This window comes from Xenopus tropicalis, chromosome 9 (genome assembly GCF_000004195.4).
Source record: "Xenopus tropicalis strain Nigerian chromosome 9, UCB_Xtro_10.0, whole genome shotgun sequence".
Lineage (NCBI taxonomy): Eukaryota > Metazoa > Chordata > Amphibia > Anura > Pipidae > Xenopus > Xenopus tropicalis.
The window spans coordinates 63,910,797-63,926,363 of NC_030685.2; the positions used below are offsets into that span (position 1 = coordinate 63,910,797).

General features: G+C 35.1%; 1 protein-coding gene across 5 annotated transcripts in view; it reads left to right on the top strand.

Moving 5' to 3' along the window:
• Nucleotides 1–15,567, top strand: part of ttn (titin) — a 222,150-nt gene that overhangs the window by 120,152 nt on the left and 86,431 nt on the right. For all 5 annotated transcript variants that reach the window (XM_031892916.1, XM_031892917.1, XM_031892918.1 and 2 more), the window contains 22 exons: nt 495–578; nt 1,440–1,511; nt 1,788–1,877; nt 2,276–2,338; nt 2,579–2,659; nt 5,975–6,025; nt 6,582–6,977; nt 7,385–7,660; nt 7,749–8,024; nt 8,131–8,270; nt 8,631–8,757; nt 8,850–9,113; nt 9,480–9,746; nt 10,746–11,009; nt 11,110–11,249; nt 11,341–11,467; nt 11,669–11,935; nt 12,028–12,294; nt 12,842–13,108; nt 13,225–13,364; nt 13,561–13,687; nt 15,059–15,201. In XM_031892916.1, the coding sequence (XP_031748776.1) occupies nt 495–578; nt 1,440–1,511; nt 1,788–1,877; nt 2,276–2,338; nt 2,579–2,659; nt 5,975–6,025; nt 6,582–6,977; nt 7,385–7,660; nt 7,749–8,024; nt 8,131–8,270; nt 8,631–8,757; nt 8,850–9,113; nt 9,480–9,746; nt 10,746–11,009; nt 11,110–11,249; nt 11,341–11,467; nt 11,669–11,935; nt 12,028–12,294; nt 12,842–13,108; nt 13,225–13,364; nt 13,561–13,687; nt 15,059–15,201 (3,929 nt within the window). The remainder of the gene's footprint in view (nt 1–494; nt 579–1,439; nt 1,512–1,787; nt 1,878–2,275; nt 2,339–2,578; nt 2,660–5,974; nt 6,026–6,581; nt 6,978–7,384; nt 7,661–7,748; nt 8,025–8,130; nt 8,271–8,630; nt 8,758–8,849; nt 9,114–9,479; nt 9,747–10,745; nt 11,010–11,109; nt 11,250–11,340; nt 11,468–11,668; nt 11,936–12,027; nt 12,295–12,841; nt 13,109–13,224; nt 13,365–13,560; nt 13,688–15,058; nt 15,202–15,567) is intronic.

Here is a 15,567-nt window from a genome sequence, read left to right on the forward strand (position 1 = left end):
AGGGTTCCTTGGCAGATTCCCCATCCAACTCTACAAAGTCTCACTATCATAAGAACTCTGTACAAATATCATGTTATTGTAAAGAAAAGCCCAGTGCAAAACCATGTTTGCAGAAAGTATCATTGATTCTGTTCTTTGTGGGTAACAGACATATGGACACATGCATGTGAGACACAAGGATTAAGTCAATAAAATATGTTAATTTCAATACATTTTTTATACATTTTTCGATAAAGGAGTTTCAAAAATAGAAAAATCCCCTTTAGCGCAATAAGACTTGTATCCTCTTACTGGATGACTGGCTTTATAAAAATGTAAAATATATACTAGTAATAACATCTGTCTTCCTAACATGTGGGACATTGGGAAAAACAGTGCCTTTTGCACTAAAGCAGAAACCACAGGTTTTTCATTTCCCCGATGACATATAAAAAGCTACTATACTAAAGAAAAAAAAACAAATGGAATATCATAAATTAAATATCTCTTTAAAGAGCCAGAAGCTGAAAAGAAAGTTCCCCGTAGAAAAATACCTGAGGTTACTCCACCACAAAGGGAAGAAATTTCTCTAAAAAAAGGTATGGTTTTTAAAAAAAAAGCATACTAATAAAGTATTACATAAAATATAATATAGTTAAGAAGTGAATACATAACTCCCAAAGCTATTGTGATAAATAATCTTGTACCTTTTGAGCTTAAGATAACAGGGATACCTAATTCAGCATAACAGTCAAAATATGCTTGATAAAGACTACCACATACTATTTAACAGTATAGATATACTAACGGCTAAACTTACCTCAAAACCCAGCTTTAAAAAAATGCTTTTGCAACCTGTTTCCATTACTGTATTTAATATGTATATTTTACTGAAGTAGGTGCTAAAAAGTCCTGGATTCATAAAAATGCTTGTGTTAACAAAAGGTTCAACAGAAAATTTGCAGTATATGGCTGTCTGATAAAAAACAGGTTTTATCTTCCTAAAGTTTCCATTAAATAGTGAGTTCTGTTTGAGCTTATTGTCTATAATCTGAAAATAGCTCTCTATCCAAACTAGAAACTTAAACCATTTGAGTCATTATTAGCAGATGCTGCTGTTGCACTTACTGTCTGCTGGTAAATGTAATATTTATCTGTAATCATAATTACTAACTTTTTTTTCTCTAAAAAATGAGCAGAATAAAGATACCCACTCATACTTCACTATTATCTAAGGGAAAATGGAAGACAAAACTCGATATATGAATAGTGATCATATTTTCATGTTGAACTTTGTTCCGATATTATTCTTTATATGTCTGTCTGTCAGACAGTATGTAATTTGTCCATTTGTGTGTAAGCTCTTACTCTAATAATTAAGAGACATCTTGCATTTGAGTTTTGTATTAAGTAGCTTCAAAAAAAATCTGAAGGGTAAAAGGAAAATCTTTTTCTTTAAGTTGTAAAACCCAAGAAGGAAGCCGAAGAACCTCCCACAGAAAAAGAAGTTGAGAAGGTTAAAAAGCCAGCAGGTAAATTACATAGCAGTATTTTATCCTGGCAGTAGCAAGTTGCTATACGTGTTCTTATTATAGCATTTGGTCTTAAATTCTTCTTTTTGTTAATGTTTCAATGTATGTTTCTGTTTGTTAAAACCTCCAGCATAATCTGTGTTACTTTTAATTTGTCAATAGAGGAAGCATAAAAATTATGATAATAGTTAGGCATATTTGCAACTTCCAGAAATTGGCTTTCTGTTTTAAATAAATTCTCAGACCATACACTAAAACCTGGATACTATTTTTAAGTGCCAGAGGTTCCCAAAAAGAAAGAGCCTGAGATCAAACCATCTGTGTTGAAAAAGGAAGAACCCAAACCAGTAGCAGAACCCACTAAAGGTACACACTTTTCTGCAAAGCTTGCTGATTCAAAACTTGGTATCTACATACAATATATCTCTTTAACAGCTTATTCAACATATATCCCCCACCCCAAAATCATTCTCTGTCTGTGTCCAAATTGCTTTGAAATATCCCATCTTGAATGCATCAAAAGCATCTTAATTTAAAATGCTTGAAATGCTATTTACAAAATGCTCTAAAACATCTTTCTTTAAATGTATGTCTTGTTTTTGTGTTCATTTCTGTGGAAAGTGGAAAACACATCTTTACGATACTTAAATACTAATTACCTTTATTTGCAGGCATTTGGTGAATTTAGTCTTCTAAAACACAACTGTGCAAATGTGACTTTTGATTTGCATTAACTTATCATAATATGTTTAAAATTCCAATAGCCCCAGTCGCAGCTAAGCCTTCTCCAGTGCCAGCAGCTGAAGAAAAACCATCACCTGTAGAAGGTAGGCTGAATAACATAAAGTTGGGTCTGTGAACAATGTAAACAAAACTGTGCCATAGTCAGTATGGTTTTTACATGATATAAAAAGTTACAGTTTCTATAGACATAGCCTTATAGTATTTAATATATGGTTTGTATAGTCATAAAAGATATTGTAGCTCTGGCTCTGTTTTCAAAAGATATAAAATAAGTATGCAGTTTCCATAAGTGTAATTTTTTTTCACAATATTCCACATTACAGCTGTCCCATCACCAAAACCAAAGGAAGAAGCAGCTGCAGTTACAGCTCCTGTCACAACTCCAGTTGTTGGAAAGAAAGCAGGTATGATGTTGTTATGCCTAGAGCAAGTTAGAATGTAAATGGTTGGCGTTTGATCAACAATGAGCAAGTAGGTGTTCATGTTTGCATCTGAAAAAAGCTCAAAATATGTGCACATACATTCACTTACATTACTATAAACAAGAAGAAGTTGCCTACATGTAAGGAAATGATATCTGTTATGTCTGTCCTTGTGTTTTATATGTATTTAACAAGTAAGTTTCTTATTTTCTGCCAGATCTCAATAAATCAGTGTTGCTTAGCATTAAGAAAGATACTAACAATACTATCAGTTTATGCAATTATGGTATCTATTATCATGAATGCTTCCAAAAACAAAAATAGTTGAAAATTTAAAATTCCAACAAGGTTGTTTAGCAAACAATCAAGTGCATGGCAAAGTTTTTATTACAGAGAAGAAACATAATCATTTAAAAAAAATGTCTGCCCATGTCTGTAAAAGTAAGTCTACAGTACATTTAGTACACATCTACTAGGACATGATTACTGGCAAACATGCTTGTACTCTGCAAAAGACAGAAGGAAGATAATAAATATTTAAATGTTTTGATCTAGTCACTTCCTGTCACCATACCTAAATACCCTAGAATAATAAAAAATCCTACATATCCTTTTTTATCTGTTCCAGTCTGTGTTATGTGTATTATTCTTGTTACTTTATGTCATAATATGTATGTCCAGATAATTTAACTTAATGATAATGTATTTTACTGTATTCTGTTTTATGTGTGATTTGTGTTTAAGGCAATATCTTTCTTGCAATATATTGGAAACCCTTGCATGTAAAGTAAATATAAAACCTTTGTAGCTACAGAGAAAACTGATGTCCCAGTAATGAAAAAGCAGAAAGGTAAAATGCTATCGGTTGAAGAGTGCAAGACTGAAGCAGTACAAACAGCCATTTTAGTATCTGCTGACAAACTGATTGCCATAAAAGAAGATATAGGTTTTAAAGCAGAAGAGCTTATTACAGATATTATACGCCAAGAAAAGTTGTTGATAGCTGTGGAAGGAGAAAAACTGCATTATAGTTCCGAAGAGAAGTTAGTAGAAATATGGGAGTCTGAAGAAATTCAATATATTGAGAAGGTACCTGAACCAAAAGAAGCACCAAAAATGCAAATAAAAACAGAAGACACTATTGATACTAAAATAATGGATAGCGTTGTTGTTGAAGAATTGCTTGATGAGCAAAACCTTAACATAAGGCTTAAAAAAGAGGAACCTGTAGAAATAAAAGTGGATACACAGTTACCCTTCAAAAAGACCAAAAAAATAGTCCCAGAATCTGATGTCAAGGAAGTGCCTGTTAGGCCTAGCAAAAAAGTTAAGCCAAAGCAAGAGATAAAAATAGAAAGTCAAGAGAAGATAAGCAGTATTCCCCAACAGACTGTCACAGAAGCCAAAAGGAGAATCTCAGAGGAGAAACAAGTAACTAAGGTGGCACATGAAAAACCTACGACAAAAATTATGGAGAGAGAAGTAACCCCCAGCACAGAAAGCACTATGGAAACAACAATCACTATTGCACCACTAAAGGAGGTCCATGATGTGCACATAGAAAAAACAGTTCTTGTTCAAGAAGAACAAGAACCAGCCTATAGGGAGGACATAGTAGAAGTTCAGGTTAAGGTAGAAAAAGATATAAGGGATGCTGAAGAACCTAGAACAAAAATGCATGTTACTCCCAAGGATAAAGGCTATCCAGAAGATGACAAACCTGTAAAAACAGATAAAACACACATTACAGAAATGACAGATAGTGTTATTGCAGCTCAAAAACCTATTAAGAAAATCTCTGAGATGCCAGAAGAAAAGGAAAAACGTGCTGTAGAACTTTCAAAGAAAAAAGAAGTTGCAAAAAAGACCCCTCTTAAAGACACATACAGAGAAATTGATGTTCCACTTAAGAAAGATGATAAGGTCATTAAGTTAAAAACCCCTGTCATTGTTTCTCCAGAAGATGTAATTAAACATGAAGAAAAAGAACTAAAATCGTACACAGATGTGCCCGCACTAACAGAGGTTGCCAAAGCTAAAGATATCAAAGAGGAAGAAAAGAAACAAACTGATAAAATTAAGGTTATTGCACCCAAAAAGAAAGATTCTAGTGCTGTGCCCATCCCATCAGATGAGACAACATTAGAACAAAAGAAGGATAGCCTCTTTCCATTACAGAAAATAAGCCTACATAAAACTCCAGTTGATACAGAAAAAATTGCATCAAAGGCAGCTCCTAAAGAAGAAAAAACTTTTGTTTTACCTCTTAAAAAAGTAGAAAAAACTAGAACTCCAATAGTTGCAGATGAACAAGTGTCATTTGGTAAAGGACTTATACATATAGAAGATGCACCTATAAAGGTGGTCAGCAGAAGCAGCACCCCCACTGGAAGACAAAAATCTGAAAAAATTAAATCTTTGGACAAAGAAATATGCCCTGTAAGAACACCAGTGAAACTTCAAGTGCCAAGTTCTCAGAGGACAGAAACTGAATCTGAGAAGACCGATGAGTTAGAGGATGATGAAAACTGGGAACAAGATCTTGAAAGTCTCTCTGAACCAACTGACAATGGTTCTGAAGACGACATAATGGCTGATGAAACTGGGCAGCCAAAGAGTGGGGCAGTGCAAACACCTGCAAAGGCCTACAGCAGACGAGGTGAGAAGTTTCTGAGCTCACCTGCTTAAAAAGCCTCATTTGCAATTATCATCATTTTCACACTTCATTTGCGCTAAAGATTCTTGGATGAAACGCTTACTTCATCTGTCTGTGAAGAAACTGATCATCTGTCACATTTCATCACTTGTGTGTGTTTCTCTTCAGTAGAAAAAACATCAACATCCATCAGTCTTCCATAAAGTTTCAACATATATTTTCATTGTCTTTCAGTGTTTAATGTCCAGTGTTGTACATTATTTACAATCTCATTCAGTCTGATCGTCTTTATGCTTGTACTTCTTTTCAGAGATAAAACTCATTTCACATCAAATTCACTGCTAACACTGCATTTTTTGTTGCATGTGTCACTTTCTAATATTTTTGTTCCTCAGCTATATCATATTTGAATGCATTAAGTTTAGCAACAATCATTTTTATCCTAATTATTTTTTATTTTGAGATTGAGATTTTTTGCATAGGTCTTTCGTTTTTTAACCAACCACCCTTATAAATAAGGGTTGCGTTAGATTTTTTGCCACCCCTTTGGTAAATATAAAAGACATTTTAGACATATCTAAAAGCACAAGATGAATTGTACTAAAAGTGCACTACGTTACTAACATATGATTCCACTTTAGACACTAAGGCACCAAAAGAGGATGCTGCGAAGGGTAAAAGCCCACTCAAAGGTGAGGAGTGCACTTTGCATGCCAAAATGTTAATTTATATTTTAATTATAGAGTTTAAAATTATCCTGACTTTTGTCATTTAATTAGATCTTGGCGTATAATATTAGTGTAATAGAGCAGGGGCGGGCCAAGCCGACCGGGCGCCCTAGGCAACTGAGTATTAGCATATAATATAAAATCCAAAACCCAAAAAAGCAGAAGGCAAATTTTAAACTGATCATTACAAATTGTCCTTTAGTATTCCCCAGTTTAAATTTTAATATTTTCACCTCTAGGTATTCATTGACATTTTAATATTTAATTTTGTTAGAATTAAGAAGGATGCAATATCATGGAGAATATGCATGCAAAGATGAACAATAATATATCATATTGATTGCATTTTAAGTGGTTTACTGTGGGGTTGCAGTTTTTTAAGATATATAACCTTATGATTTGAATCATGTGTGATAGCTGCTTCATTTAATAATGAACTGGAACACTGAAATAAAACCGCTACTTGATCCATAAAAAAACATTCCTGAAGAATTTATCAATCTCTGAATTTGAATTTTAGCCAAAAAGACACCATCACCATTAGATGGAGACAAGAGGAGGCTACGCCCAGGCAGCGGAGGTGACAAACCTCCAGATGAGCCAGCTTTTACCTATCAACTAAAGGCTGTTCCCTTGAAGTTTGTGAAAGAGCTACAGGACATTGTATTGCAAGAAGCTGAGTCTGTTGGTTCCTCTGCAATATTCGATTGTCTTATTTCACCATCCACTGCTATAACCACCTGGATGAAAGATGGCAGCAACCTGAGAGAAAGCCCCAAGCACAAGTTTATTTCTGATGGCAAAGACAGAAAACTGCATATCATTGATGTTCAGCTTTCAGACACTGGAGAGTATACTTGTGTAGCTAAGTTGGGAAACAAAGAAAAGACATCAACTGCCAAACTAATTGTTGAAGGTAATTTATGTCAAAAAATAATTTAAAACAAACATTGCAGAATGACCTTCTACAGACAGAAAACTGGGTATTACAGTCTCTGTTATTAATACTGTTATTAAGCTATTTCATCCACTCCATTTTGCAATACTAAAGTCTCCCTATGAATACACAAATCTGAGTTGCAGAAACTTGCAACCCAGTACTGCTAAGGCCCTTAATATGCAAAATATTATTGCTAAAAATATGCTAGCATGGCTCTTGCACATCTGAATTACAGTATTCTATATATTACTGTATTTATACTACTGTATTTATCTCAATACATGAATAGCTAATCCCACTGCAGTAAAAGTATAATTTAGATGATGATTATTATTATTACTAAGTCAGTGGAATTAAGAGTGTTTGTTTCATTTCCCAAACAGAATTACCAGTTCGTTTTGTGAAAACATTGGAGGAGGAGGTTACTGTGATCAAAGGCCAACCATTATATTTGAACTGTGAACTTAACAAAGACAGAGATGTTGTCTGGACTAAGAATGGGAAGAAACTTATTGAAGAGCCAGGAAAATACGCCATTAATGTTATTGGTCTAGGGCGTACACTCACTATCATGGATTCTGATGATCCTGATGCTGCGGTATATACTTGCACAGTGGAAAGTGCCGATATCAAATGTGATTCCAATGTTAAAGTCATAGGTATGTAATAGAAACTAGTAATAGGGCTAGCAATACATAATGAAAAGGACATTTTTAAAAAGTTTCTGTTTTCCTTCTATTTCTTCAGAGGTAATACGTGACTGGTTGGTCAAGCCTCTTCGAGATCAACACGTCAAGCCCAAAGCTACTGCTACCTTTTCTGCAGATATTGTTAAGGATACACCAAATATTAAATGGTTCAAGGGGGATGAGGAAATTCCTCTAGAGCCAACTGACAAGACAGAGATAGTGAAAGATGGAAATCACATCTTTTTGATCATTAAAAATGCAAATCCAGATGATGTTGGAGAATATGCTGTTGAAGTTGAAGGAAAAAGAGTCACTGCAAAACTCACCCTTGGAGGTACAGCACAAGCACCATTGAATGTTTTCTTTTTTTTCAGAATAATTATAAAGGAAAACAAATGACATAACTGCTGTGCAAAATGAAATGGTATTTTCTGTTTCAGAGCGTGAAGTTGATTTGCTGAAACCTCTTAAAGATGTTGAGATCTATGAGAAGGAAAGCGCATCATTCGATTGTGAAATATCTGAGGAAGATATTCCTGGGGAATGGAAGTTGAAAGGAGAGATTTTAAGACCATCCCCAGTAAGTGGAATAAAGTTTTATGTCCATCCATTAGAGTGAGTCCAGGCTTTTCCCAAACATATGTCAAACATTGTGTTAGCCATAGCATGGACCTCTTGTTGCAATATATCTGTTAATATACAGTTCAGTGTATTATTTGTTTTGCTGGGTGTTGAATCTTGGTTATCCAAGACTGGCTGCTACTGATGTTTAAATGGCCTACACTAATGGGGTTTATGGATTGCTTAGCATGTTGGCATTGTGATCTGTAAACTAGTAGCCTTGGATAACCAAAAAACACCATAGTGCCTATGTTACTATGGCTGATTGAGGGAGCCTAAAGGTGGCATAAAGTACTGACTTCAATATACTTTTTTCTAGACATGTGAAATTAGAGCAGAAGGAGGAAAGCGCTTCCTAACTCTACACAAGGTCAAGGTAGATCAAGCTGGAGAAATTCTTTACCAAGCTCTAAATGCAATAACAACAGCCATCCTTACAGTAAAAGGTAAGTTTCATCATATATTACTTCCCAAGATAGGGTTCACATATATTTGTAATCCTAAATTTAACACATATAAACCCGAATTCTATCTTCAGAAATTGAGCTGGACTTCGCCGTGCCACTGAAAGATGTTACCGTTCCAGAAAAGCGCCAGGCTAGATTTGAATGTGCTCTTACACGTGAAGCAAATGTCATATGGTCCAAAGGTTCAGATATTATCAAGGCTGGGGACAAATTTGACATTATTTCTGATGGAAAGAAGCACATTCTTGTCATTAATGACTCTGCTTTTGATGATGAAGGGGAATACACTGCAGAGGTTGAAGGCAAAAAGTCTACAGCAAAACTTACAGTTGAAGGCAAGTTGTTCATAAGTAGAGATGGGTATTGAAACTTAGATTTCCCAGAATACTAGGAAATTAGCCTTAAAAAATCTTTAATAAGAATACTTTCCATTACAAAAAGTTTGTTTTCAAATCTTCAAATATGCTTCAATATAGTATTCATTTTGAAACCGTGCAAATCACTCTCTGATGATTTACTCTCAAATTGGGAAAAATCTCAAGCTTCCATTATAGGAAATATATTTACTGTTATACATTATGTAAGAAAAGTAGTAGAAAAGAAGTATGCCCATCTCTACATATTAGCAGAGCTTTCCTATATGATCCAGGCCAACTTAATTACTCTTTGCGCAGCATGTTAATTAGATGCCTTTATTGCAGGTGTAAGACTTAAGTTCATTTCACCACTTAAAGATCAGACTGTCAAAGAAGGAGAGACTGCACACTTTGAATTTGAACTTTCCCATGAAAATATGCCTGTTACCTGGTACAGAAATGACAAGAAACTTCACACAAGTAGAACAGTTCTCATCTCAGAAGATGGCAAAAAGCATAAGCTTGAAATCAGAGAAGTAACTTTAGATGACATCTCTCAGATTAAAGCTGAAGTCAAAGGCTTAAATACAACTGCAAATCTAAAAGTCTTAGGTATGATATGAATGGGACATGGTTCACTTTCTTAACCTCAAATCTTTCTTTAGTCTCCTCTCTTTTCTTAACATTCTGGGCCTTTCACCACTATCTACTTTCACCCTAAATCTCATGTATCTTTCGGTGACTCTTCTCTTCTTCACAAATCTGCTTACTTTCGCAAGATGCTTGTGATCAGCTGCCTCTGTCTTTTTTTGAAATTTGGAAGATGGAACTGAGCCTATTATGAAACAAATTGCTTACAAGACCATGCAAAATTTGGCTTATCTCTTTAATGTATTCTTGTGCCAATGATACTGATGTTACATTTTAATAACACAGTAACATTAAAATAGATTTAGCCTGATTCACATATACTAAGATGCATTTGCTATATATCCAGTTACGCTGGCTCAGCTGGATTTACTAAAACTGTACATAACTCCTAGTCTCCATAGCTGCAAAGCAGTTAAATACTCTTTAGCCCCTGCATAATAGCTGCTAAACTGCTATTTGCAATTACATTTGTGCTTCAGCAGTCTCCTCATAATTTCATTGCCTCGCCTCAAGCTTCAGCCTAATGCTCAACCAAAGGTTGCATCACAACTAAATTGCCTATTGTCTACTACTTTCTCTAAAATTTGCTCTCTTTACCATTCTATACTCTTTGTAATATACCTTTTCTCATGTTTTCTTATTCCATCTTAAGTGACACTCACATAACTGCAACAATATTGCATGCAACCTATCAGTAACTCCCTCTTTGTTTCCATTTGTTTCTGTTAGTTTTTCATGAATCATTTAGCATGTAACATCTTGAAAACAAGGAACCTCTCTTTCTACTGCTGAATTTACACCCTGTATTTCTTTTCATATCTGAATATTTCTTGCTGCGTGTTTACCAAATATAAATAAACACAAATATGTAACTAAATCTTCCTGGAGGTGGTCCATACACCGAAAATATCTGCTGCTTTCAAGCCCAACTTGATCTAAATTGCAACAATCTATTTACAGAGGCCGATCCTTACTTTACTGTAAAATTACAAGACTACACTGCAGTGGAGAAAGATGATGTCACTCTTGAGTGTGAGCTTAGCAAAGATGTACCAGTAAAATGGTTCAGAAATGGCCAAGAACTTAAGGCTTCAAAGACTGTATCTATGAAGACTGATGGCAAACGCAGAATTCTATCAATTAAGAAAGTCGAAGAAAAGGATAAAGGAGATTATGAATGTGATTGTGGAACGGATAAGACAAAGGCTATTGTGAACATTGAAGGTGAGTTACTGTCTTGATGAAGAGCCATAAAACAGGTGCCAGGATTATAAAATCATAAATGGATAAAGCATGGATCCATAATTGTGTTTCTTACTTTCAGCTCGAATTATTAAAGTGGAGCGCCCCTTGTACGGAGTGGAGGTGTTTGAAGGTGAGACAGCCCGCTTTGAAGTTGAAATCTCAGAACCCGATGTTCATGCTCAATGGAAACTAAAAGGAGAAACATTATCCCCATCACCTGTAAGTAGTCTAGGCTCTAAACAAAAATCACAAGATTACTATGTAACTCATTTTCTGTTGACTAAAGTAATGTCTTTCATATGAAAAACAGGACTGTGAAATTATTGAGGATGGAAAGAAACATGTCCTTATACTTTACAATTGCAAACTGGATATGACTGGAGAGATTTCCTTCCAGGCCGCAAATGCCAAAAACCAAGCAAATCTTAAAGTGAAAGGTATGAATGTATTCTAATGCTTATGCACTTGGTTGGGTTCTAGAAATGAAGGAGCATACAAAATATGGTAAAGAATGTGGGGCATAAGTCACCACTTTCAGCTTTTTTCCACCATGTTAAAAGTTGGTGTCTTGCTGTAAAAATTTACAGTATAACTTTGGTTTATGTTCTACAAAATAAACTCATGCTTTTTTTTTTTAGAACTTCCACTCATCTTCATCACTCCACTCAGTGACGTCAAGGTATATGAAAAGGATGAAGCAAGATTTGAATGTGAGGTATCAAGACTACCAAAAACTTTCCGTTGGCTGAAAGGAACCCAGGAACTTCAGGCAGATGATAAGCATGAGATTCTGGCGGAAGGCACAAGACATGCCCTTGTGATAAAATCAGTTGCCTTTGAGGATGAAGCCAAGTACATGTTTGAAGCAGAAGACAAGAGAACTAGTGGAAAACTAATCATTGAAGGTATGTGACTGCCCAAAGAAACCTGAATTAGTTCAACTGTCCAACAACCATGTGAAATAGTTTTCACAACTAATTTTGTTTCTCTCTCAAAGGCATCCGTCTTGAGTTTGTTGCACCAATTAAAGATGTAACTGTTAAAGAACAAGAAACAGCAGAATTTATTACAGAGCTATCACATGACAACATTCCGGTCAGCTGGTATAAAAATGATCAGAGACTGCACCCTAGCAAAGTTGTATCAATGCACGATGATGGCAAGTTCCACACTCTTAAATTCAAAGATGTTTCTCTGGATGACACTTCACTGATAAAAGCAGAAGCTATGGGAAAAGCCTGCACTGCCCAACTAACTGTGCTTGGTAAGTAGAATAAGGCATTTTTTCAAAGCTTGATTTTTAATGCATTGTATCTGAACTGGATTATTAGTAGTTCAAATAACTTAATTTTCAATTTGTTCATTAAAGGATCAAATTCAGCAACAAATTAAAACATAAAATATTGCCACAAAAACTCTCCAAAATCTTAGGGAAAATATATGGATGAATATGGGGCCTAATGAATCAGTGGGGTGTTAAAGTTCAGCACTGCTGCTGAGCTCTAACACCCCAGAGTACAGAATTAAGTTCAATTTTTTTGGGCAGTTGCACACATTCTGATGACATATTTATCACATTTAATGTTTTTTTTCAGAAAAGAGTTAATAACGCAGAAAACATAATGCTGGGAATACATTTTGTTTGGATAAATCTGCCAATTAGCCTTTTTAATGCTTGTAAAATTGTAAAAAAAAAAAGTAGTAGTGAAAAAACACCTTTAAATTCCACTGTTTTAAGAATTAGTTGTACACAATCATGCTAAGGTAGAATTTTATCTTAATATTCTAAAATGAAACTCATGTACTTGCAGAGGGAGACCCCTACTTTACAAGTAAACTCCAGGATTACACAGCTGTAGAGAAAGATGAAGTCATTCTGCAGTGTGAAATCAGCAAAGCCAAAGCGCCTGTGAAATGGTTTAAAGATGGCCAGGAAATCATTCCATCTAAGAATGTCACCATTAAAACTGATGGCAAGAAGCGCATCTTAGCTATCAAGAAGACCTCCAAGAAAGACATAGGCGAATACACTTGTGATTGTGGAACAGATAAAACCATGGCCAAACTGAACATTGAAGGTAAAACAGTTCATCAAAACACCCTACAACCATAAAACTTTTGTTTATGTTTTAACCCATAATGTACTTATTCTTATTTTCTAAGTTTCTTACTCATTTTTTTTTCTTTTTTTAAGAACGTGACATTAAAGTTGTTCGACCTCTGTATAGTGTTGAGGTTGTGGAGACAGACACTGCACGCTTTGAAACTGAGATATCTGAAGAAGATGTTCATGCCACGTGGAAACTTAAAGGAGATGCTCTGCATGCTTCTCCAGTAAGAATTCCCTTTCCCTACTGTGTATAAAATAACCTGGTTATAATATTTATATGTAGGGAAATTTCATTTTGTGCTTTTAACTTGTGGATTTTATTATTATTATTATTATTATTATTATTGTTATTATTATATTGCAGTTAATAACAATAATAGTTATATGCAAGCACTAACAAATAAGCAACTCATTTTTAAGGATTGTGAAATCAAGGAAGAAGGAAAGAAACATTTCCTCATACTTTACAACGTACGCCTGGATCAAGCAGGAGGAGTTGATTTCCAAGCAGCAAATGCTAAATCAAGCGCTCACCTAAAAGTTAAAGGTAAAGTATTTTTATGGCACTTTTTTATGCGAACCTTAACTAATAAGCATCACCGATTTCGTATCACAGGCAGGTGGAACTGAACTGACTCTCACTTCTTGTTCTAATAATACCCCAGAAATATACATTCTTGTTTATCCTCTGGCCCAATAGCCTAGTTGCCTTGGGTACTTTAAGGCATTGTAGACACATTAGGGTTTTATATGAGCATGCATTGACACTATTAACAAAGGTACTTGCATCCATACAGCTAGAAGCAATGTGCCCCTTCAAAACTGCATATAACTACACTGGCCAACATGGACCTGGCATTAATTCCAGGGTTCCTCTAGTGCCTTGATCCCAATTCTGATATAATCAATGCTAACTTGTGCCCATATATTCACATCACAAGCAAGCTGTGATGGATACTACCTATTGTGTGTCATAAATCCATTGATTTGTCAGCATAGAGAGCAAGGCAATTTACTACAATTCACATTGTGTTGGTTGGAATTTATAACATACACAAGAGTATGTCCTAGAAAGTCCATCCATCTTAGTTTACATGTCACCCTTTAGTGCCCATGGAGAGTAACTATTTTGAGCGACTTCCTTCTGTATTTCATGACTGTGGGAAAGTCACCCTGTCGACCATTATCCATTTGTTAAAACCTTGATTTAATGCTAACCATTAGCAACGATAAAATTATCCATGTTTTTGTAAAACAACAACAGCAAAAATATATATTATACTATTAGTAAGGCAGATATATCAGTACAAAATATTCTGCACTGCATGAGATAAATACGTACATGAAATTTATATTTCTATAAGTGCAGATTGACTGAATAATTTGGCATTTTCCTGTATGTAATTATGAATTTTTGCTTCAGATTAAATTTAATACCCTCACATATATAATAAATGGTTGTGCAACAGGCTGTTATGAAAGAAAAGACTTGCTGTGTTGGCAGCTAAGTGACCTGTTGATAGAACATTTTGGTTTCTTTTTTGGTAAGTGCCAAAAGATTGATTGACAGCAGCAGATAGCATAATAAGTTGTCAGCTGTCCATGTCCAATAGAAGCTCTGCTATTTTAGAAAGCATATACCATATGTAGAATGAAGTCTGTGTGTGATTGGAGGGTGAACAGATGCTGTAGCATTATACTGCTGACTGGTCAATGTAAGGAAACACCGTATGCAAATTGAAGGAGGCCAAGCCCCTTTTTCACTCCCACTGGGCTAGTCTCAGTGGGGGCCCTTAAATAGTTCCAGTGCAGGCTTCTGCACCCTTAAGGGAAGCCGCAATGGAGATCAGACGGTGAGGGTACACAGTATTCCTTGGAGGAAGAAGTTAATGGATAATGTCTTCTTCTATTGGAAAAGCCCGCCTTATCGGCCTGCTTAGGCCCCTGAAGGATGTTACGGTAACAGCTGGAGAATCGGCTACCTTCGAGTGTGAGCTCTCATACGAGGGAATACCTGTGGAATGGTTCCTGAATGATCAAAAACTGGAGCCTAGTGACAAGGTATGTAACTTAAAATATTAATGTCTCAGTTGTGGCTAAAAGATCAGTAAACCACATATCATACAAAGATATAAACACAGAAAGGTTAATACTGGAACACCCATCATTTAGATATTTAGAGTTAAAATGCAGCCTACATTTTGCATTAACTGCCAGTAAAAGAAAAACTCTACAAATTGAAAAAGATTTGTATTTAACTTTTTTTTTAACCTGTGTTTAGAAGTTTTATTTTTCTCTATTAAAATACAAAGTTAACAAACAAATAACAAGACCAGCTTGTCATTTTTAAACAACTATATGCCAAAGATAATTTGAGACAAGAAAACCTTTTTCTGCAAGGGTGCAATTATTCCATGCAACCTAAAT